Raw genomic sequence first — 24,275 nt, forward strand, 5'->3', positions numbered from 1 at the left:
CTTTCCGCATTATCCATAAAACACTGTCAGCTGAGGGGCATATGCTGCTTCCAGTACAAAGCCAGGGATCTCAGGAGCATGAGCCTGAAAATCCGCTATGATTCTGCCAGTCTGCAGAGGGCTCTATTTAGAAGAACATTTTAATGGCTTTCCTTGGACCCTTCTCATGTCATGGATCGGTCGAACACTCAGTTGACGTTAATTGGTCTTCCAAATCATTATTCTGAAAGTATCGTGAATCAGAAAGATCAAAATAATTGTCAAGTAAACATTCAAATGTCATCTTGTAAACATATAAAATACATTCTTGTCCCCCTAAATATTGCGATGGTTCCTTCAGATGTATTTAATGATGGAGGCTTAGAGTTAGAAGTCAAGCTTTACTAAGAAAAACAAGAAAATGCATTTGTTTCTTGCTTGCCTGCTTGCTTGCTTTTATTTGCTTGCAGGCGAAACAGAGTGGTAGATAGGGATCTCGGGTCGGGCTTCAGGTGAGATTAGAAATAATTATGAAGAGAAATTTTACAACAGTTATTCATTTGTTCATTCCCTTATTCATTGTATTCCATTGAGGTGACTATATGCTAGGTATTATGTAAGGTACAGAACACCAATGTAGAAGTAGCCCTGGCCATGTTCCCAGCAAGCTCATGATCTGATTCATGAGATGAGCAGGAAACAGTGAAATGGAGCACGCTGTAGTACATTCAGAGCAGTACATGGTGGTGCAGACTTCCAGGGCTCTGGTTGCTCAGAGGAATGGGAGTTCCCTGAGCTGAGAGCAGAGCCACAGATCAGGCTTCTTGGAGGAATCAGACCTTGAACCTGGCCTGAGTAGACAGCAGCCGCTCACAAGGAAGGGTCTGATGCTAACATGATGAAAGTAAAATAAAGCAAAATTTGATCAACTGTGCTTCCTTGGGGTTAAAATATTTCCCTCTCTTGTCAAAACATATTTATTTGCATCTAAAGTTAGAGGCTCAATAGATTTTTGTTGGATTGTTTATTTTTTTTTTAACAAAAAAATCTCAATTTTAGCCTTAAAAGATGTGAAAATAATTTGGAACTATTAAGTTTCAAATAGACCGTTACAGCCTATCCAATAGATAATTCAGTGCTTGCAGTTGTGTGTCATCCCAGCATTTTGGTGATGTTCACATTCCCGTGTGTGTTCATGCCCTCCCCTCAGGGTAGTCGCACCCCCACTGGCCATCTATTCCCATCACCTCTAAGTGTGGACTCCCTTTTGGAAACCACAGCAGCCTTTGCTTAAGGTATTTAAGTTTACTGACAGTTCTTTCCTTTCTAACAAATTGTTATTCATGGTTAGGCCATTGGAGAGGTGTCTGGAGAATGGCAGGTAGTTCGTAGTGGAAGAAGTATGAGTAGTGTGAAGTATGGAAGAAGTGTGAAGAATAAGAGTAGCTGATTAAGTAGGCAAGAACCAGCTCATCAGGGACTCCACAGAGGGTTTTGGATTTATCTTATCAGTTAACAATTTTAACTGGTAAATGATAATGCCAGAAATTAGAACTATCACAGCATATTTCTGCATATTAGAAAGATTACTCTGGTACAGTATGGAGGGTAGGTGGAATTGGGAGGCAAGACTAGTTGGACAGATTCTTATGGTATTTGAGATAATTCGAGAATAGCTTGTACATTTGAGATAATATTTCTAAACTGAGGAAGTGCCATGCCAGCATTGGTAGAAGGAGGGAATACATTTCAAAGACACCCAGGAGGGAGAATCAGCATGGCTTGGAGATCAGCAGGATGTTAGAGAGGGACAAGGACACAGAGTGAAGACAGTCCAGGGTTTTTACTTGGATAACTGCGTATGTGAAAGTTGTTGTCCCCAAGGTAGGACTACAAGAGGAGCTGGTTTGCCTTAGGTATTTGATGATGGATTTCTGTGGAGATTGAGGTGTCTGTGGGGCATTTAACAGGCAATTCGATATTTATGTCTAGAGCTCAGAAGACAGGTCTAGGCTAGAGAGGAAGATGGATGCCCCTGTATATCAGGGCAGTTACAGATGTTGATGAATTGCATTGCAGTCAGAATAAAAGGGTCAGTGGTGCTCCTGCTGCTATAGAGAACATTAATATTTAAATGACAGGACGGCCGGGCATGGTGGCTCACGCCTGTAATCCCAGCACTTTGGGAGGCTGAGGTGGGTGGATCACGAGGTCAGGAGTTCGAGACCAGCCTGGCCAACAGGCGAAACCCTATCTCTACTGAAAATACAAAAATTAGCCAGGCGTGGTGGCGGGCGCCTGTAATCCCAGCTGTTTGGGAGGCTGAGGCAGGAGAATCACTTGAACCCGGGAGGCGGAGGTTGCAATGAGCTGAGATCGCACCATTGCACTCCAGCCTGAGCAACGAGAGTGAAACTCCGTCTCAAAAAAAAAAAAAGGCCAAGTGACCAGGCGCAGTGGTTCACACCTTAATCCCAGCACTTTAGGAGGCCAAGGCTGGTGGATCACCTGATGTCAGGAGTTTGAGACCAGCCTGGCCAACATGGCGAAACCCCATCTCTACAAAATACAAAAATTAGCCAGGCTTGACGGCACATGCCTGTAGTCCCAGCTACTTGGAAGGCTGAGGCAGGAGAATTGCTTGAACCCAGGAGGCAGAGGTTGCAGTGAGCCGAGATCACTCCAGCCTGGGCAACAGAGCAAGACTCCGTCTCAAAAAATAAAAGAAAATAAAAGACAGGCCAAGAAAGAGAAGCCTTTGATGGAGACTCAGGGGAAGCAGCCAGAGGATTTAGAAGCGATGACCACTGAGACCAAGGGGAGTTTCAATAGTCTCAGGAAGAAAAAGGTTAACAGAATCCAATTTAGTAGCAACTAATATATGAACTGACAATCAGCCCTGGAATTTGGGAGTCTCAGCATGTTTATATCTTGAGAAAAAGGGGCCAGCAGATAAGGAAATAGTGAGGGCGGAAAGCAACTGATCAGCCCTCGTGGTTGGCCAACTCTGTCCTCGCTGTCCCTCTTTTAATGGCAGTGCTTAAGATTGACCAAGCACTAACTAGCCTGAGTACGTTGAGACCATTGTTCTCCATGTTCTGAGTATGTTTTTGAATTAGTATAACTTCACATTATAGCGTCATTTTAGGTAGCCTAAAGACATGTTTGGTCCATATTAAATGTCATGAGTTAAACTCCCAGATATTTTTCTGGGGTCCAGAAAAAAAGCCAGGTATCCCCCAGAGAGGGGAGGAGGGAGAAAGACTGAATTTCAATAATATCTTTAGGCCAAGCACAGTGGCTTATGCCTATAATCCCAATTCTTCGGGAGGTGGAGGCAGGAGAATTCCTTGCACCCAGGATTTCAAGATTACAGTGAGCCATGATACCACCACTGCACTCCAGGCTGGGCAACAGAGCAAGATCCTGTCTCTAAAGCAAACAAACAAACTTATTTAAGCAGTCTAAAACTTTTAAAGCCTATGTTTTATTTGACATAAGTCCTATTTGATGTATGTCTAATGATTAAAGTGCTGCATTTCAACAAGGCTTTAAGTATATCGGACTCAGCAAATTTTATCATCTTTTTCAAAGGCACATAGCAGATAAAATACTTGAAACTAGCATTTTTACAACATGCTCAGCATAAATTGTTACCTGCCTTGAGCAAACAAAAATTTGCAAGGTTGGACGGTCTAAGGAATTGCTCTTCTAAAGTAATATTACTTCAACCAGCCTGGCCAACATGGTGAAACTCTGTCTCTACTAAAAATACAAAAAATTAGCTGGGTGTGGTGGCAGGTGCCTGTAATCCCAGCTACTTGGGAGGCTAAGGCAGGAGAATTGATTGAACCTGGGAGGCAGAGGTTGCAGTGGGCCAAGATCGCACCATTGCACTCCAGCTGGGCGACAGAGCGAGACTCTGTCTCAAAAAAAATAAAAATAAAGTATTATTACTTCCTGATCTGTATGTACACAAAAACATATATAATTCTATTATTTAACCCTCATGAAACTTAAACTTTCACGCTTGAGAGGGAGCCTAGATGTTGGACCCAAGCCTGTAGACAGGACATTTTATGTGGCATCTATCCCTTATAAATGACTTTGTTTCACATCAGCTATAATTTCATATCTTTGTTTGTTTGTTTGTTTTTTGGAGGCAGAGTCTTGCTCTGTTGCCCTGTTTGGAGTGCAGTGATGCAGTCTCAGCTCACTGCAACCTCCGCCTCCTGGGTGCAAGTGATTCTCCTGCCGCAGCTTCCCAACTAGCTGGTGTTACAGGCATGCACCACCATGCCCGGCTAATTTTTTGTATTTTTAGTAGAGATGGGATTTCACCATGTTGCCCAGGCTGGTCTCAAACTCCTGGCCTCAAGTGATCCTCCCACCTTGGACTCCCACAGTGCTGGGATTATAGGCATGAACCACTGCACCCAGCTTATGTCTTGTTTAATGCAGTACCCTGAACACCAAAATGAAATAGTCTGTAATAAAACTAAGGCAACCTCAGCACCCCAGATTACCATAATAATAAAAATCCAACTCCTCTTGAGCCTATCTTCAATACATTACATTTTATCACTGTTACTAGTTTGATTCCTGGCCCCAGAAATTGTGCACAGCTTGTGTTAAATGCAGTGAGAGTTGGGCTCATATAAATGTGAATAACGGAATATGACCCATCTATTCCAGCTAGAATCGCTGTATCTTATTAAATCAAGATGCCATCAGTCGTTACATCCATCATCATTTTGTGCATTACTGAGAAAAGGAAAAAAAAACCACTACTGTCAACTGAACTGACACAGTGCTTCAGAGGCGGTGAATGTAGGGGGAAATGTGCATCTTAGAATCAGCGAAATGTAAATATGAGAATTGAAGCAAAAAAATTGCTTAACATACAATATAGTAGCATCATTTAAAATCCCAGTCATATCTGTCATCCTCCCTGTCCACAACATTTCACATACCCAAATAATTATTCTGTGATGAAATAAAAGTTGCAAGTGTTTTTGTTTATTCCTGAATTTCATAGTTCCCTGAGGCTTGGCCAAATTTGTTGTATGTGAAGATACTCTTTATAGAATCCTTCATATCTTCTTTAAACTTTAAATTGTTGTCATTTTGAACATAATTTGGCAATATTTATTAAAAGCCTTAAAATGTTTTTACCCTTTTACCCTATAGGTCCATGGCTGATATGTCTATTAATGCTGAAATTTAGAAAACAATAATGCACATATTCATGACAGTATTATTTATACTAGTAAAAATCAGTAACAGCATAAGTGTCCAATAGTAGGAAATACTTGCTAATGAAACTATTAAAATTATGTGTGTGAAGAGTTTGAAACAAAATAACTGCTTATGTGCAAAGAATAAGGGGCAGATACAGTACGTAAACTGTGCACCCATTAAACAATATTAAAAAATACAGAGGAAAAAAATCTAGAAAGAAATGGGCCAAGCTACCAACAGTCGGGTAGTAAGATGCATTTTTTTAAAATTTGTCTATATTTTGCATTTTCCAAATATACTATAATGGTATTTTTGTAACTGAAAAAACAAGTGATTTTTAAGAGAGACCCAGGATTTGGTTTTTGACAGCTCTAGCTTTGACAGTTTCTATGCTCATTTTCTCATTCCTTTTGAACCAGTTTTATTTTTATCTAAAGGGTTTAAATTTATGATGATTTCATCTTGCCATATGTTTCATATCCTTCTCCAGCCATTAGGCTTCTATGTTTTTCTCCCAGAACCCACAGTTCCATTTAGTAAAATGTTTATGCCAGAGTCTCACCCAGCCTAAGATAAATCTTCACCTAGGAATTACCTGCCAGGGTTGATGAATGGTAGTTAGTAGCTAAGGAGGTGGCAATTTAGGTAATTGATTCTGGCTCAAATCTTTAAGACGGCAACTTCTTTTATACATTGGAAAGGAATTGTGTGTTTCTTGGATATATTAGACTTGAAATGTGCATAAGGGACATGAGGTGTGGGGAAATGAGCATGCATTGTAGTTTTTAGTTCAGTCCGAGCTCAGTAAAGCGAGTGGTGAGAATATGCATCAAACCTGCTGCATGAAGAATCTGTGCCCAGTTCCTGACTTCAAGGTGCTTCCTCCCTGTTAGGCCTTTGGTCCTGTATGCCACTAACAGCGATGTTATTGCTGACAAGTCACCATAGCTCTTCTTGCTCATTGGCTGGCGCCAGGGGCTGGTCCTCTGCCTCGTTTTTCCTTGCTTATGCCACTGCTCACTCCTCTTGGGTATATTCCCTACTTTATTTCTGCCATCTTTTAGGCCCTTTTCTGTTGTCATGAAGAGCATCATTTCCCTGACAATACTTGTCCCAAAGTTTCCATGGTATTATTATAGAAACATGGTATTATTAGGTAAAAATAATTTTTAGGGCAGGAAATAATAAACGTAGACCTAAGCGCTACCTGAGAGCACTACACCAGAAAGCTCATGGCACTTGGTTGTAGCAAACTTCAAAAACAGCCTGTACGATCAAGGCAAAAGGAGGAGGATGCCCAGAAAGGGGCTGTTGCATGCTCAGTTGCCGACTTACACTTTTCACCACTGGGGTTGCCAGAGTGGGAACAGTCTTGATTTCCATGCTTCCTGTGCTATGTAACAGCAACTCTTTTCTACCACTGCATAGATATTATTAATAAAATGATGTCTTTTAAACTTTTAGCTTTGAACTCAACATGCTTAACATCTGGCTTGAAATCATAGCAGCAGAGATGAGTCTTCTACTTTTGTCTCAATTCTAAAAGTGATTAGAATAAGAACTAGCAAAATGTATCATTATGTACTTAAAATGGAACCAAACTGTTTTCTTTTGGCACAATGTTAATATTTTGGCAGGAAAGTGTAATTCTTTACCAATAGTGGTAAACCACAGCAGATCTTTGGCTTTGAGTATTTGCCATCACTAAAAAAAAATAGTTTTGAAGTTTGAAAAAAAATTACATTAAAAAATTAAATGTAAAAAAAAAACAAATAAAAATACTTCTATTTTTCTTCATCTTAATAAAAAAATACTTTTTTTTTTTTTTGAGACACAGTCTCTCAGTGTTGCCCAGGCTGAAGTGCAGTGACACAATCTTGGCTCAATGCAGCCTCCACCTCAAGACTTAAAGTGATTCTCCTACGTCAGCCTCCTGAGTAGCTGGGACTATAGGCATGTGCCACTTCACCCAGCTAATTTTTGTATTATTAGTAGAGTTGGGGTTTCACTATGTTGGCCAGGCTGGTCTCGAACTCCTGACCTGAAGTGATCCATCTGCCTTGGTCTCCTAAAGTGCTGAGGTTACAGACATGAGCCACCACACCCAGCTTTCATCTTAATAAGAAATACTTTAACTAAGATTTCTCTCTTTTGCTCCCATGCTACTCTTTTTGCCATCAATGGAAGAGAGAACAGGGTTTCAACAATAAGAGAATTAAGTAAGGACATAGGTGATAAAACTCTCTCCAGACCATCCCAATGAATGCCAAAGTCAACTTTGCATAGAATGTAAAAATACCTTGATTATGCTCTTGTCAGAGGGCCAAATACTGATGATTTGCCCCATAAAGTATAGAAATTCCTATGAACCATAATCTAAGCATCAGAAAATCCCCAAACCCAGAATTATTTTTGCACTATTCTAGATACTAGTTGATCTTCATCATGATAACCAAGAAGCACTGTGCAGGATTCTGACTTAGCGTTTCAATCAAATTTGTATGTTTATTTAATACAACCCCAGAAAGGTTAAGTAACTTGGTGAAGACTACTTAGCCCTGAGATCAAGAGAACCTGATCTTCTGACTCCCAGGCCAGAATTTTTATTTTTCACATCACATCTAAGAAAAAGAATAAATTATATTTAAATTAAAAACCTCTGAGTTCATTTCTTATTGATATTAATGGCTAGATGTTATCTTGTGTGCCCATCACACATACCTGTAGGCGTGATCACATTTAATGAACATGGGATAAGATGAGAGCTTAAATAAGAATTTAATTTTTTTAAATATCCAGAGCAAGCTTTTCTTATAAATGGCAAACCTATCTTTAACATTCCCACCCTGAAGAAAACCACTACTTATCCTTGTCCTTGAGTTTTTGTGGGGTTGTTTCGTTAACACTCTTACAGTGGCAACAGAAGGTGTAGCTACTTTGGAGGAGCTATTATTTGAGGTTTGTATAAAACCCTCAGGTCAAGACTGTGATTCTGGGCTGGGCAGGGTAGCTCCTGCCTGTAATCCCAGCACTTTGGGAGGCTGAGGCCAGACGATCACTTGAGGTCAGGAGTTTGAGACCAGCCTGGCAAACATGGCAAAACTTCATCTCTACTAAAAATACAAAAATTAGCCAGATGTGGTGGTGCATACCTGTAATCCCAGCTACTTAGGAGGCTGAGGCATGAGAATCACTTGAACCCAGGGCCGAGGTTGCAGTGAGCTGAGATCACACCACTGCACTCCAGCCTGGGTGACAGAGCAAGACTCTGTCTCAAAACAAACAACAACAACAAAACTGTGATTCTGCAATTAAAACTATCAAAATAGCTTACCATGAGGCCTCCCACTTATATGACACCAAAGCATATCTGGTTCCAAATATTTCAGTAACTAAGGCAACTATGTATTTACTTGTAGGCAGAGAAGCAACAAAGAAGAAATCAGCATCTTTTGTGGTCCTAACTTATAGGAGAAAGACCTTTGGTACACACAATAGATAAGAGTAATGCAGTGTCATTGTTGGGTTTTTTTTCTAATTCTAAGTGTTTGAGATTTTGCTCCAAGAAAAATGATCCTGAGCACTTTTTCGGGATGAAAAGATACCAGGAGTCTTCCTTTGAGGCACATGGTTTATCTGCTAAGAATGTTATCACCTTTTTCCCCATAAAACATTCCTGTTTTCTCAGATAGTCAGAGACATATTTCCTCCTATCTCCAAATGTAATGACTGTAGAATCTGTATCCACCTTTAATCCATCAATGTGACAGCCCTCCAGATCAAGTATATGATTTGACATATTTTACAAACTGGTTCTAACAGCTTCAAACAAAATCCAAAGGCTGCAAGTGATAGTTCTGCCCTCAACTGGGTTGAGGGAAGGGAAGACATGGGCACCAGGATGGAGAGAGGAGAGAAGAGGCTGCTCTGTGCTCCATGCTCAAGGAGTAAGCAATGAAGAGGTTAGCTACTTTGTATTTACCCTGGGTGTTTTAATAGGTACAGAGTTGTAATTATGAGATTATATTTGTTTATGTATTGATTTACTGTATTCATTGGCTCTGAATGAAGCAGAATGCCCATTCCCTGAAGCAGATGCCCTCTTTACTAGGCACTGACATTTACATCATTACATCTTCTAATCACTGATCTTAATGGGAAGGAAAAGTAGGCTGTCTTTTCTCTGGGCCTTGTCTTCTCACAGGTCTTTAACTTGAGGCTTGATATAATTTCAATTAGCTACATCTGTAGTCTATAAATGGAACATGTTTCTGTGTATCAATGGGATGTTCATTCCCAGAGGATTCACTGTACCTTTGTCAACAGGGTCCTTGTAGGGATGCCACGCTTATGTAAAGCTGTTCTCTTCTTGTAATAAATGCAGTTGCTCCACATACTAAACCGTGTTATAGCAAGTAGTGTTTTACTGATGCTAACTTAAAGCATGTTGGAGGTAGTGTCATGTAGAGAACTTAGAGCTGGTGTACTTTCAGTGCTATGTTCTTTGTTATGGTTGTCAGTGTCTACACTGTTCAGTGAAGACACCTTTTTGTTTGCACTTAAGTTAGTTCTGCAGCACTGTCATATGTATTAATTATGTGCTCCTGGAAAATGAAAATACAGATGTTTTCTTTAAACAGACTAAAATATAATTCTATAAACTAAATCCAGTTCATTCCATTTCTAACTAATTTTTAAGATAACTACCCAGCTTTGAAACAACTCCCAAACTTTAGAAACTAGAACAAAAACGTGAAAGAATTTTCAATGAAAACAATAGTTTTCATCACAGGCTGCAAAAAGTAATATATATGTGGTGGTAGACTGGGCTTGAGTGTAATGGGCCTCACTCTAAAGGAAAGAAAATTTCATGAATCACTTTTATGAAATCTATTAACTCTTTCAGCCCACCAACCTGCAAAGTAGCAATCTTATTTTATAAAAAGTGAATACTTTAATTTTGAGCCATTTATTTACTCCTTGCTGGTAGGGTCTGGCTCATGGTGGCTTCAAAAGTTAGAGCTAAGAACATCACAGACTTTATTGTCTAACTTGTACCTGTGTACTTGTTCTGTTTTATGCTTGCTTATTAATTTTAAATTACATGTGTGGTTTTTGTTATTTTAAGGCACTCAACCAGAATGCTGAACTAAGGAGTCGATTGAACAGAATACATTCAGAGTCTATTATTTGTGATCAGGTTGTCAGTGTAAATATTATTCCTAGCCCTGATGAGGTAAGACTCATTTTAAATAGATGCAGAGTACCTATTTTTTAGCATCTAAATTTACTGCATATTTCTGTTTATTTATATCCAGTTCTTTCGCTGTTAATAAGGTTCCCTCCATAAATATTTGTGTCACTGACAGTTCAATGTTCTTTGAAGTAAAGGATATATAAGAGCTTGACATCATTTATAGCTGGTGATCAGTGTCTATTTTTATTTATTCCTATGTTCACCTGATGCCACTGAATATTTGATTTATATATCTACTCCAGCTTGTTAATTTTCAGTGTCTGTCTCATTCGTCATTAGAAGTGTTCATTAGCATCAAATGGCCAGTGAAATGTTGCAAAAAAAAAAAAAAAAATTTAGCTGAGAAGTTGCCAAGTAAAAGTGTTCTTAAGGTTTGTTTTGAAAGCCCTAAGGACAGAAGTCACCTGACCTTGTTAAGATAATACTAATGGTGCTGCTACAGCTACTACTGCTGCTGCTGCTAATTAATAGCTGACATGTGTCAAGTGAATGCTTACTATGTGCTAGGTATTGTGTTAATGACTTTGCATGTGTTATCTCATTTGATACTCTCAACAACGCTCTGTGTTAGGTGGTATTATTATTCCATTTTTCAGATTGAAGAAATGTTAAGAGAATAGGGGAACATTCAGTATATGGGCTAAACTTAAGTGTATAATTCTGTTTATGACTCTCCATAAAATTATTACTTTATAGCATGAGAACTTACACTTTTTAACAGTAATGTTAGAGCTTTATATACAGTGGTGATATATGTAACAAGATGAGAGGTTTAACTGATACTAAGGTCATATTTGTACCAAAAACATACATTTTACTAGAAATCTATAGGTACAAGGGTTCTAACCTCTTAGGAAACATTATCCCAGGACAATTTGTCTTTGACTTAAGTTTTCCACCCTAAATCCATTCACCTCCATGGGCCCTGTGTTCTCTGATAACACTTATATTCACTCAACTGCCCAGAATCTAGAAGTATCTCTAAAATTTGTCATTCAAAAATAATTTGATAATCTCAGTTGGAATCTTCTTTTCAATCTGAAATGTGTACTAGAATATATATATATATTTCTTTTACATTTTTTATTGAAACTTAAATAGCTTCCTTGAAAACTATTTATCACTTATTGAATAAAAGTATAATTTGAAATAAGGTTCAATATTCCAGTCATGTGTTTTATTGGTTCAAATTCATGATCAAATTGGAAAGTGACGTATATAGTCTGTCTCAAAAATTAGTTTTATAGATTTTCTTAGCATGACTTTAGTAGTTTCTACAAATATTTCTTCATGTTTAATGTACCGTTAGAATATGACAGACCTAAGAATAAGAGAATGAAGTCTCTACAGTCAAGCAGGGTATTCATAGCAGCTTAACCTGACTTAGTATCAATCAACCAAAGATTTAAAATCAAGGCACAGTACCAACACCTTTCAACTATTCCTTTTGGGGTCTTTAGACACATTGGAAGAAAAATTATACAGTAATCATTACTGAATTGCAAGTGAAAATTACTTGTGGCCGCCACTTTTTAACATACAGTATTAAAGAGTAGAAATCTGGCTAATTTGAAGGAATAGCTATTCTAACAGGGAGAAAAGCAATTACACTGTATGCTTCTGTCTTCTGCAGACTGGTGAGCAAATCCATGTCAGTCTCCCCCTATCACAGCAAGCAGCCAATGAGAGCCGCCTCTCCATGTCAGAGTCTGTTTCTGAGTTCTTTGATGCCCAAGAGGTGCTCCTCTCTGCAAGTTCATCAGAGAATGAGGTATGTATGCCTCCTTGACTTGTTGGCCTCAACATCTTGTGACTGAGTTTGAGTTAAAGAATATAAAACTGTGGAACTTTTTGGTGGTTACTTTCATTTGTTTTTTTGTTTACATCATAGTAAAATGCCCAAATTGTAGCAAAGCTAAAAGCATGCGAACTGTTATCAGTTCCCAATTACTAAGCACTTAACGTTTCTGAGCATCAAGAATTTAAATTTGATGAACTAAAGGAAAGAATCAACATTTATTGGAGTGTCTTCTATGATTCCTATTTCAGGGTAACAAAAGAGTTTATGACAGAGCTCTTTATAGAAGGAGACTAGCTAATAAATATAGAAAGAATGAGAGAATTAGGAAAGCACCATTCATGCACATACACAGACACATACATATTAGATATTTTCACTAGGGACATGAATTTAATCTTAGAAGGATAATGTGTAGCACATAGCTAGTCGGATAATTACGGTTTTTGGAGGTTAACCACTGACTATCATAAAAGCTGTACTGGATTGCTCTTCGTGCTTATGATTCTTGCCAAGGTCTTGGAAACAGGGAACCTCTTCCTTGGTCAGGTTGCAGAAATTAGCTCTTTTACTACAGTGTAGTGAACTTTTTTTGGCATGAGGAAAGCAGCCAAAATTCTTTTCCACACAGCTGATTAGGAATTTTGTCATTTGGGATTGCAAATCTATACTGCATTTTTACAAAAAAGAAATGAAATCATTGCTAAACATTATTTCCATGTGCATAGAAAACAGATTGGAAGGCAACATCCTGACAATTAGTAGTAGTTGGTTTTGGATGTTTGAAATTATGAGTGATTTTAGAAACAAAGACAAAGTGGAAAAGAGAAAGCAGTAATGAATACATATCATTTTTATAATGGGAGAAAAGTAAAATAGAATTCTTATATCAGATACTGAATTTGTCAGCATACCAAGGCGTGCACCTGCCTGTCAGATCCCAAGGCATGCATTAACAGGTTCACAGAGACTTCCATTCACAGGCTGGAATGCTAATTTAATGATCTGTGATGGTAACTGATACATACTCTCAGATGGACAGAATAATCATCCTTGCTAATTAGTGCGTCTTTTCCTGTAGGCAAATCTGCATGGCAAGCCTAATTCTAGTCGGAGATTGCCTGATGAGCAAGGGACACGAGTAAACTTAAGGCTACAGGGCCAGAATGTTAGAGCTTCATACTCACCCTCCATCATAGGGATACTCTGCCACAACGACTTGGTATTTGTGCCTGTCTGCCTGCACCCGCAGGGACCACCATGCTGTCGATAATGCTACGAAAATTTCCTTTTCTGACTCTGCCTTGCTGAGCTCCCATTGCTGACCCATCCTTCATCCTTCTTTTTTTTTTTGCTGTTGTTGTTTTTGTTTTTGTTTTGTTTTTGTTTGTTTGTTTTTGTTTTGAGACAGAGTTTTGCTCTTGTTGCCCAGGCTGAAGGGCAGTGGTGCGATCTTGGTTCACCGCAACCTCTGCCTTCCGGGTTCAAGCAATTCTCCTGCCTCAGCCTCCCAAGCAGTGGGGATTACAGGCATGCACCTCCACGCCCTGCTAATTTTGTTTCTTTAGTAGAGACGGGGTTTCTCCATGTTGGTCAGGCTGGTCTCGAAATCCTGACCTCAGGTGATCTGCCTGCCTCAGCCTCCCAAAGTGGTGGGATTACAGGCATGAGCCACTGCATCCGACCCCTTCATCCTTCTTTAGTCAGGTTACAGTCAGACTTGACCGTGCATTATCTGAGTTCTGACCTATCATCTGATGACTTCCTAGCTTACCTTTCTGAGAGCGATTTCCAAGTCCCTGGGGCACACCCAGCTGGGACCCTAGGTACTGCTTGCCCTGGACACTGGGTATACAGAAATGAAGAGGATGTGAAGCAGGTTATTGCATTAGTCCAAGCAAGATGGTGGTGCCACCCTGGGACAGGTGAGGGGTTGGGGAGTGAATGTGGTGGCAGACAGCGGGATAAGAAGGTGGAGGGCGGGGTCTCAGGGAGATGAGACATTCTCTGTGAGGCATCATGAGTTTATCAGACCTCTCAGTGGAGTTACCTATCAGGCATTTGCATATTTAAGTCTAAAGCTCAAGGACAGAACCGTCCAAGAGACACTCAGCTCAGGATCTACATAACCAGCTACCTGTTAGACACTGACACCTGGTGCTCACAGAACCTCTAATTCAGCACGTCCCAAAAGAGTTCATCAACAAGCCCCACCACTCCACCAGGGGAGAAACCCCAGCCTGCCCATACCTCTCGTATCGTCTGTCTAAGTGCCCCTCTACCCAACTGTTCACACCAAATGCCTGAAGATTTTCCTTCACTCCTTCTTTCCCTTTACTACCACTCACCTTGATTCACTCGGGTTCTGTAGCTTCCATCATCTAAATACTCTCAGATCTGTACATCTTTCTGCAGCTTCAGTGCCACTGCTCCAATTCAGTTCCTATCTGCTCCCCACCTAGATCACCCCATCAGTCTCATAACTTTTCCAGTCTCCCATCTTGCTGCATCCCATCCATTTTCCGCTGGGCAACCTGAGTAATCTTCTTAAAAGGCAAATCTGATTATGTCTGTATTCCCCAGTATCCTTAGGATAATATTCTAAACTCCTTAGCTATTAAAACAAAGACCCTTATAATCTGATGCCTGCTGTCGCTCCAGCCTCATGCCACCTGTCTTCTGGAGCCTTCCAACAGCCAAAGGAATGATTTCTGGAGTTGCCCATTTGCTAAAGATACCTCGTGTCCCTTGCTGTAGCAAGGAGAGTGACTATCTCCTACAATTCACACTGGAAAGAGCTGAACTGTACCCCCATTCCTTGTGCCCCGTACCTCACAGGTTTTCATAAAATAACTGTTTTTACTTGCAACTTCTCCCTTTATCACAACAGTTGGCCTTAAGTATTTGAAGGGGGTAGGCCAGGAGATAAACCCAAGTGACAGATATTATGATGTTCTCAGAGTTGCTTTTCCCCTTCAGCTAAGGCTTCATTTCTGGGACAATCTCATCTGCCCAAGTCTCTAAGTTCCCTTATGTATAAGGCAGTTCCCACATTGCCATAAGGAAATACCTGAGACTGGGTAATTTATAAAGAAAAGAGGTTTAATTGGCTCACAGTTCTGCAGGCTGTACAGGAAGCATGATGCTGGCATCTGCTTGGCTTCTGGGGAGGCTTCAGAAAACTTACAACCATGGCAGAAGGCCAAGGGGAAGCTGGCCCTCGCATGACCAGAGTAGGAGCAAGAGAGCAAGGTGGGAGTTGCTACACACTTTTATACTACCAGATCACGCAAGAACTCACTCACGATGAGGAGGACAGTACCAAAGGGGATGGTGCTAAACCATTCCAGAGAAAACCATTCCCATGATTCAATCACCTCCCACCATGCCCCACCTCCAACACTGGGGATTAGATTTCAGTGTGAGACTTGGATGCAGACACACATCCAAACTGTATCACCTTGTGATGAGGTCTCCCCAGAAGGCTCCTTGCACCTTCACACTCATGGTCTTAGCAACCCACCTGGTGAGTTGACTATACATGTGGGAATCCTAGTAGCAGCTGCAGGCTAAGCTCAAGCTGCGTATCCTGCACTGCAGCTGCCAAAGGAAATTGGGCCTCTGCACTTGCCATCTACCCTGGCCCAAGCACTTCCCCCAGAGATCCACAACTTCAGTTCCTTCACTCTCTTCAGACCCTTACTCAAAGATCACCTCCAGGGAAGCCTATGCTGGCTGTCCTATCTACAATTTAGAGTTGCCATTTCTTCCTTTCCTCTGACCTTTTGGGGTTTTTCTATTTATTTTTGAGACAGAGTCTCATTCTGTCACCCCGGCTAGAGTGCAATGGTGCAATCTTGGCTCACTGCAATCTCCACCTTCCGGGTTCAAGCAATTCTTCTGCCTCAGCTTCCCGAGTCGCTGGGATTACAGGCGTGCACCATCACGCCTGGCTAATGTTTGTATTTTTAGTAGAGATGAGGTTTCACCATGTTGGCCAGGCTGGTCTCGAACACCTGACCTCAAGTGATTCCCCTGCCTCAGCCTCCCAAAGTGCTGGGACTACAGGCGTGAGCCACTACACCTGGCCTCCTCTGACCGTTTGTATCCCTCTTTCCTCATTTTTTTTCCTTCATGCTTATCACTATCTTAAATATATATATATTTCCTATATTTCATTTGTTGTGTGTCTGCCCCACTAGAACATACATTTCATGAAGGCAGAGATTTAACCACTGTGTCTCCTGCACTAAAACAGTTCTGGTGAGCCCAGAGCAGGTACTCAATAAATATCTGCTAACTGAGCAAAGGAAGAAATGCTTATAATGATTATTCTGAGAAGCATCTGGGCATTAGCTGTCTTACATTAACATTTTCCATGGCTGAGGGAAAAATCCTCTTTATATGTTATTTACCAATGCACTTTACTGAATGAATCCTCTGCTCTTTTAAAAAATGTTCTTCTTGCTTCCACAATAATCTATTTGCCTTTGCTTTTGAACTTGTTTCTGCAATGCTACATGCCTGGTCACATTTAGGAAAAATATATATTTTCTGAACTCTTTTGAATCCCTAAGTTTGTAAAGAGAAATATTTGGTTCCAGGAATTCTTAACCACGGGGTGGAGGACAAACTGTTTGATTATGATAGTGCAGAGCCTTGGCTCTTTGTGCAGGGTAGCGTGAATGGACCACAGCAAGATAGCCCAGCCTTAACTACTGCACACATGTGACATGTATACATCTTACTCAAGGCCCACTATTATTGTAGAATTATTTTACACCAGTGATTTCAGATCATTTCTATGATATATTAGTTTGGGGGAGATTAAAAATTGAAGAGGAAGGCCAGGCATGATGGCTCATGCCTGTAATCCCAATACTTTGGAAGGCAGAGGCAGGATGATTGCTTGAACCAGGAGTTTGAGACCAGCCCGGGCAATACAGGGAGCCCACACCTCTACAAAGAAATAAGATAAAATAATTAGCTGGGCATGGTGGTGCATGCCTGTGGTCCCAGCTCCTTCAGGAGGCTGAGGTGGGAGGATCCCTTGAGCCCAGGAGGTAAAGGCTGTGTTGAGCTGTGATTGTGCCATTATACTCCAGCCTCGGTGACAGAAAGAGATACTGTATCAAAAAAGAATGAAGGAAAGAAAGAAAGGAAGGGAGGGAGGAAGAGACGGAAAGAAGAAAGAAAGAGAGAGGAAGGAAGGAAGGAAGGAAGGAAGGAAGGAAGGAAGGAAGGAAGGAAGGAAGGGAGGGAGGGGAAGGAAGGAAAGAAGGAGGGAGGAAAAGGAGAAAGGAGGGAGGGAAAGAAAGAGAAAGAAAGAAAAAGGAAGAAAGAAAGAGAGAGAAAGAAAGAAAGGAGGGAAGGAAGGAAAAGAGAAAAAGAGAGAAAGAAACAGAAAAGGAAAGACAGAAAAGAAAGAAGAAAGAAAAGAAATCAAAGAAGAATAGACTTTATAGCTGTTTGTAGGATAAACATGAGTGTTTTCTTAACAAACATTCAAACAATAAACATGCATGCAATGTGAATTTGGTTTAGGTAGACATTTGTCTCCTCAAACATAATTGAGTGTGATTAGATTTTTTTCAGAGAAATCACACAGAGGAGTCTGATTTACTTTTTTTCGCTTTCAAGCATAAGAAGTTGGCTTTTCATGAGCCTGATGGTTTAACCTTCAGCTCTGCTGCAGTCAATAGGAACTGTGGGAACCAGTTGCAGTGGGAAAATATGAATCAGAAAAAGATTCTATTCGCAACTTGTCATCTTTGTGGGCTTACTCTGTATGCAAAAACAAAATTACCATTATTCATCCATGTGTGCAATCATTCTGTCCATCATTGTTCTCCCTAAATATATGAATTCTTCTCAACTCTAATTTTTAAAACATTAGCAATAAATCCAGAAACCTTAAAGACAAAGACCAATTGTTTTTATGTACAAATTAAAAATGTTTACATGACAAAAGAATTGGCATAAACAAAGTTTAAAAATGCAAGTTAAGAAAAATGTAATCTATATGTCAAACTGAAAAATGTGTGAACGATAAGAAAATTAGTTCATAAAGGATGAAATTCAAACTTTAAAGCAATCTTTTGGCCAGGTGCAATGGCTCATACCTATAATACCAGCACTTTGAGAGGCTGCAGTGGAAGGATTGCTTGAAGCTAGGAGTTCAAGCCTGGGTAACATAGCAAGACCCTTCATATCTAAAAAAAAATTTATTTTTTAATTGGCCAGGCATGGGAGTGTGTGCATGTAGTCCCAGCTACTTGGGAGGCTGAGGTAGGAAGATCCCTTGAGCCCAGGAGTTATGAGCTCAGGTTGCAGTGAGCTGTGATGGTACCACTGCACTTCAGCCTGGGCAGCAGAGTAAGAGTCTGTCTCAAAAAAAAAAAAAAAGGTGATCTTTTATGTATACTAGGTAAATACTAAAAAAGATGGATAGTGTAAAGTGTTTAAGTGGATGTAGAAAGATGGATGATGTTCCCATATATTGCTGATGAGAACAAACTAATCCAGTCTTTCAGGAGAGCAATTTGGCAACATGGAACTAAAGCCTCAAAGTGACCCATCTGATCCAGAAATAAATTTTAATGTAATCACCAGGCAGATTTACAAAAATATATTTACAAGGATGTTCATCCAAGTATTGTCTATAATAATAAAATGTTAGAAACCACCTATATGCTGGTTAAATTCCTTATTATAATCATATAATGAAATATGTTGCCTTTCCAAATAAAGTAGCTGTAGCTACAATAATGAAAATGTATTCAGAATGCTATAAAGCAATATGTAAACTGATCTCCTTTTTCAGTATATAAAGATAGATGTGTCAATATGTTTGTACAGTCATTTTGAAATTGGAGGATAATACTCACCAAAATGTTACATGGTTTCCTATAGGTGATGGGCTGATGGGTAATTTTCATACTCATCTGTTTACTCTTACCTGTTTTATAATTTTTTACAATAAGAATGTTTTATATTCAGAAAAAAATACAGCATTGTTTCCATTTTGAAGGAAGTAAGTATCAGCAGCTTTCTTGCCTACAGGAAAGTCATTAGTTTTCCCATTCCTCTGATGGTTCTATCTTATCCTCTCTTTCCTGATCTGCTCTGTTTCTAAGTCCCTTTAGTATGTACATTGTTCCTTAATTTCATTTTTCTGCTAATTTGTGTTTCATTTTAGTTTCACATTTTTCTCATGCAGGGGGTGGCTTCACTTTTCGTCTCTCCCCATTGTCACAGAGGCCATCTGTATCTAAGCTGTATTTCTTTTTTTTTTGAGACAGAGTCTCCCTCTGTCACCCAGGCTGGAGTGCAATGGCACGATCTCAGCTCACTGCAACCTCTGCTTCTCGGGTTCAAGCGATTCTCCTGCCTCAGCCTCCTGAGTAGCTGGGACTACAGGCGCATGCCACCACACCCAGCTAATTTTTTGTATTTTTAGTAGAGACAAGGTTTCACCATGTTAGCCAGGATAGTCTCGATCTCCTCACCTTGTGATCTGCCTGCCTCAGCCTCCCAAAGTGCTGGGATTACAGGCGTGAGCCACTACACCCAGCTTACTAAGCTGTATTTCTTGCCCAGATCTACGCAGCATCCTAGTATCTGACCTCCCTAGGGAAAGCTGCCAAATATCTTCCTGAAAACCAAATCTGACTCCAACATCCTGTGCATTTTTGTTGGTTTTACTAACTCAGGATTGCATATGAACCCTTTTTGTTGGCATGAAAAGCCCTTCACTGTCAGGCCCTCTTGTTTTCTCTCCCTTCTGTCACAGCCACTCTCAACATCCTTGCATTCCTGGGATAAATGTTGCTCTCATGGGCCTTACCTTTGCACGATCTCTCTTCTTCGTGTGCTTCTGTCCCTTCTAATAACTGGGCAACTCCTATTCATTCTCTAACACCCAGTTTAAATATTGCCCCCTGGGCAGCCTCTCCTGAGTCCTCTAAGGTAGAGTCATAGGGCCTTCTCTTAGGTATTAGGTTGGTGCAAAAGAAAGTAATGGCAAAAACGCAAGTACTCTTGCACCAACCTGAAACATTCTTAGTGTATTATATTAAAATATTTCTGGTTCTTTACTGGTCTCCCCCGCCCTCCTGCCCCTACTAAGACAAGGAGCTAAAGACCAGGCTCCCTTCTAGCAATCCTATATCCTAGTTCATCGAGACCCTCAAGTGTTCATTGCACATATGTCAAATACCTTTCCCTCTAGGACCTCTGCTTCTCACTGGAACAATATTTTGTTATTTTTAATCACTTGATTATCTGAGCTTGCAAAACTGAGCAAGAATTCTGATCCTTGTATGTTCTTCCCTTCCTTAGGCTTCAGATGATGAGTCTTACATCAGTGATGTGAGTGATAATATATCTGAAGACAACACCAGTGTTGCAGACAATATTTCTCGGCAAAGTATGCATCATTTGAGCTTCCAGGTTGTTCTATCTACATGCCAAATTGCAACACTGAAGACTTAATGAACAGGCATTCCCCCTCCCACCCCACCCCCACCCCCGCTAATTGTTCTTTTGGCAGCTGATTGTTCAATACATTCTATTTTGTATAATCTCTTGAGGTAAATGGTTGAAAAATCCGTTAGGTAAATGGTTAAGAGAAAAGGTTTTTCCTCTTTCTCAAACCAACAGCTTGAGTCCTTCTCATTAAATATATTTAATTTTTTAAAACTTAGCCTGTCTTGTCTTGAATGATATTTGAGTGTATTTAATGCCTTATTTATAAAACTATACACTGTTGTTTTCTGCATTTATTAGCAACCTTGCATTGAAAGAATTCCATTTACTTTTGAAAGGATATAATGAAGACTCATGAAATGTCTCAAAATCAGATTTATTTGAAAGTTATTTCCCTTCTTGATTTTGTGAAATCAGAACAGCAAAGTGTTGTTCACTGTGACTCTCCTTCTTCCAGTCCTGAATGGGGAGCTTACAGGAGGGGCCTTCCGAAATGGGCGTCGAACATGCCTGCCAGCTCCTTGTCCTGACACCAGTAACATTAACCTGTGGAATATCTTGAGGAACAACATTGGTAAAGACCTGTCTAAAGTCTCTATGCCTGTGGAGCTAAACGAGCCTCTCAACACCCTGCAGCACCTCTGCGAGGAAATGGAATACAGCGAGCTCCTGGACAAGGCTTCGGAAACTGATGATCCGTATGAGCGCATGGTAATAAATAACTAACAGAGCAGCGCCCCTCAGGGATTTGCCAGCCCTAGACCTGGGCTAAGCCAGAATTCATTATGATATATTTGGCATATGCATAATATTCTCACTGCATAGTAAAAGAGGAATTGACCTGTTTGCATAAATCAGGCAAGGCCAAAACCTCCCAGATACCAACACAGGAAGACACACTTTTTGTGCCTTATCCTTGGTCTAGAGTGTTTCTAAAGTTAAGGTGTAAAGGTCTGATACTCCTTAGAGGTTGAAGGCACACCTTGCCTCACTTTATCAGTTTTTCCTGAATGTCAGGATAGCCCATCTGTTCAGGAACTTAGGTCTGAGAAAATAACTTCTGTTTATACTTCACCCTTTACCCCATATGGCTGCGGGAAACATGCCGTGCCCTCTGAAAAGCACCCACAACCACAATCCTCATGCACATGAGGCTAAGATCATGCCTGTGGCAGAACTGATAAACTGGGTTTCAGAACCTTTGAACTCCATGATACTCATGACGTTGGATGGAAGGGTGAAAAATGCTTCACCTCAGTGGCCTGCTGGTTTCTGTGCGAGTAGTTTTACCTAATTTTACCTATTTTTTTCCCTATGAGTTGATAAAAATTCTGTGCAGACAATAGGAAATGCAACTGTCATCAAATCAACACCTATCCACATGGGGTGTATAAAATCTAGAGGGATGAGGAACAAACAGACCCAGCAGTCGTCTCTCCTATATTATTCCCTTTTCTTCAATGTTTTAACAGGTTCTCGTTGCCGCATTTGCAGTTTCAGGATATTGCTCCACCTATTTCAGAGCAGGAAGTAAGCCATTCAACCCAGTCCTTGGGGAGACTTATGAATGCATTAGAGAAGACAAGGGATTCCGCTTTTTCTCAGAACAGGTAAGTGCCACTGGACTCAGTGAGGTTTCTATATAGGTAAGAGGGCAGTTTGGTGATGAAAGCAGCCTTTCGATAACAATCTGTTGGGATGGGTTATGATACCAGTTGTGAATCCAAAGTATCTGAGACAGGTCTTAATCAATTTAGAAAGTTTATTTTGCCAAGGTTAAGGACACACCCGTGACGCAGCCTCAGGAGGTCCTGACGAAATGTGTCCAAGGTGTTCTGGACACAGGTTGGGTTTATACATTTTAGGGAGATATGCAACATCGATCAATATATGTAAGATGTACATTGATTCTGTCCAGAAAGGTGGGACAACTTGGAAATGGAGACTTCCAGGTCATAGGTAGATAAGAAAGGTTGCATTCTTTTGGGTCTCTGATCAGCCTTTCACTGAATACACAATTTACATGTGAGAGGGTGGTAGAGAGACAGTCACTTATGCCTCAGTCTCGCTCTGTGAATCTGCATTTTTACATAGACAGTAGGGCAGAGAAAGTAATCAGATATGCATTTGTCTCAGGTGAGCAGAAGGGTGACTTTGAGTTCTGTCAATCCTTTGTCCCATATCCATGAAGATAAGCTATCAATGTACATTGCCAGGTTGAAATTCAACAGAACTGTTTTAGGGTAAAGATCTTGAGGCCCACAAAGAATTTCCTTGTGGGCAAATTGTGAGGGAGAGAGGTAGCCTTTTTAAAAAAAAAAAAAATCTTTGTAGCTATCTTTTTTAGGAATAAAATGGGAGGCAGGTGGTCCTGAGATTTATTTTCTTTTCACACAGTTAAGAACACTAACACAAGAACAGAAAACCGAACACCACATGTTCTCATTCATAAGTGGGAGTTGAACAATGAGAACACATGGACACAGGGAGGGGAACATCACACACCGGGGCCTGTTGGGGGGTAGCGAGCAAGAGGAGGGATAGCATTAGGAGAAATACCTAATGTAGGTGATGGGTTGATTGGTGCAGCAAACCACCATGGCACGTGTATACCTGTGTAACAAACCTGCACATTCTGCACATGTATCCCAGAACTTGAAGTATAATTAAAAGGAAGGAAGGAAGGAAGGAAGGAAGGAAGGAAGGAAGGAAGGAAGGAAGGAAGGAAGGAAACTCACTTCACTTATGGGCATCATTTCCCCTCTAAATTGTATAAGTTCTCAGTGATTTTAAAGCATGAAGTCTTACAGATTTACTTATACATTTTGAGAATAATTCGGTAAGAGAAATGGATGATCATGTGGAAGTTTTAACACTGATATTACCTTCTTTTTTGTTTTTAATTACCAGGTTAGCCATCATCCACCCATTTCTGCCTGTCACTGTGAATCAAAGAATTTTGTGTTTTGGCAAGGTTTGTATTTCAATTATAATTTAAAATCAAATGTATGAGCCTATGAAAAAAGATCTGGCTTCTAAAGGGACATTGTATTCAGTTTAGATTTCTACCTTTGGAACTCAGCGAATGTTGGTAAATGGTACAGAGCTCAGTTTGAGAAATCAAAATTCCTGGTTTCAACATGAAACAGTTTCAGCTAGGAGATGAGATTGCTTATCTTGGAAACAATGCCGTATGGAATAGCAGAGCTCCATGCGGACTGTGCCAGTGGAGAGCCACCACCTTATCTCATGTTCCTCATTGTCTGCATCTGTAACATGGAGGTTCCATCTCCTGTCTTCTTGGTTCTTGGGGGTGTGCAAAGACATTTTAATTCTGAAGGAAGGCTCTATGAGGCATCATCAATGGTCATAATCTAAATAGATATGCAAACATTACAGTAATTCCTGGCCTTTAACTCACTGGGGCTCAAGAGTTTGGATTGAAGTCTCTACTTAGTTAAGTCAGAATGTTACAAGCTTGCCTAATACAAAAAAGTTTCTAAACTCCTTTAC

General features: G+C 40.3%; 1 protein-coding gene across 11 annotated transcripts in view; it reads left to right on the top strand.

The window, feature by feature from the left end:
* OSBPL6 (oxysterol binding protein like 6) overlaps positions 1-24,275 on the top strand; it is a 223,387-nt gene that overhangs the window by 185,990 nt on the left and 13,122 nt on the right. For 9 of the 11 annotated variants that reach the window (XM_063644806.1, XM_055289854.2, XM_055289857.2 and 6 more), the window contains 6 exons: positions 10,349-10,456; positions 12,111-12,248; positions 20,616-20,703; positions 21,220-21,473; positions 22,235-22,372; positions 23,673-23,736. In XM_063644806.1, coding sequence (XP_063500876.1) covers positions 10,349-10,456; positions 12,111-12,248; positions 20,616-20,703; positions 21,220-21,473; positions 22,235-22,372; positions 23,673-23,736 — 790 coding nt within the window. The remainder of the gene's footprint in view (positions 1-10,348; positions 10,457-12,110; positions 12,249-20,615; positions 20,704-21,219; positions 21,474-22,234; positions 22,373-23,672; positions 23,737-24,275) is intronic. The other 2 variants (XM_055289856.2, XM_055289859.2) reach the window with 1 other exon arrangement.

The sequence above is a fragment of the Symphalangus syndactylus genome, chromosome 8, assembly GCF_028878055.3.
Source record: "Symphalangus syndactylus isolate Jambi chromosome 8, NHGRI_mSymSyn1-v2.1_pri, whole genome shotgun sequence".
Taxonomy (NCBI): Eukaryota; Metazoa; Chordata; class Mammalia; order Primates; family Hylobatidae; genus Symphalangus; species Symphalangus syndactylus.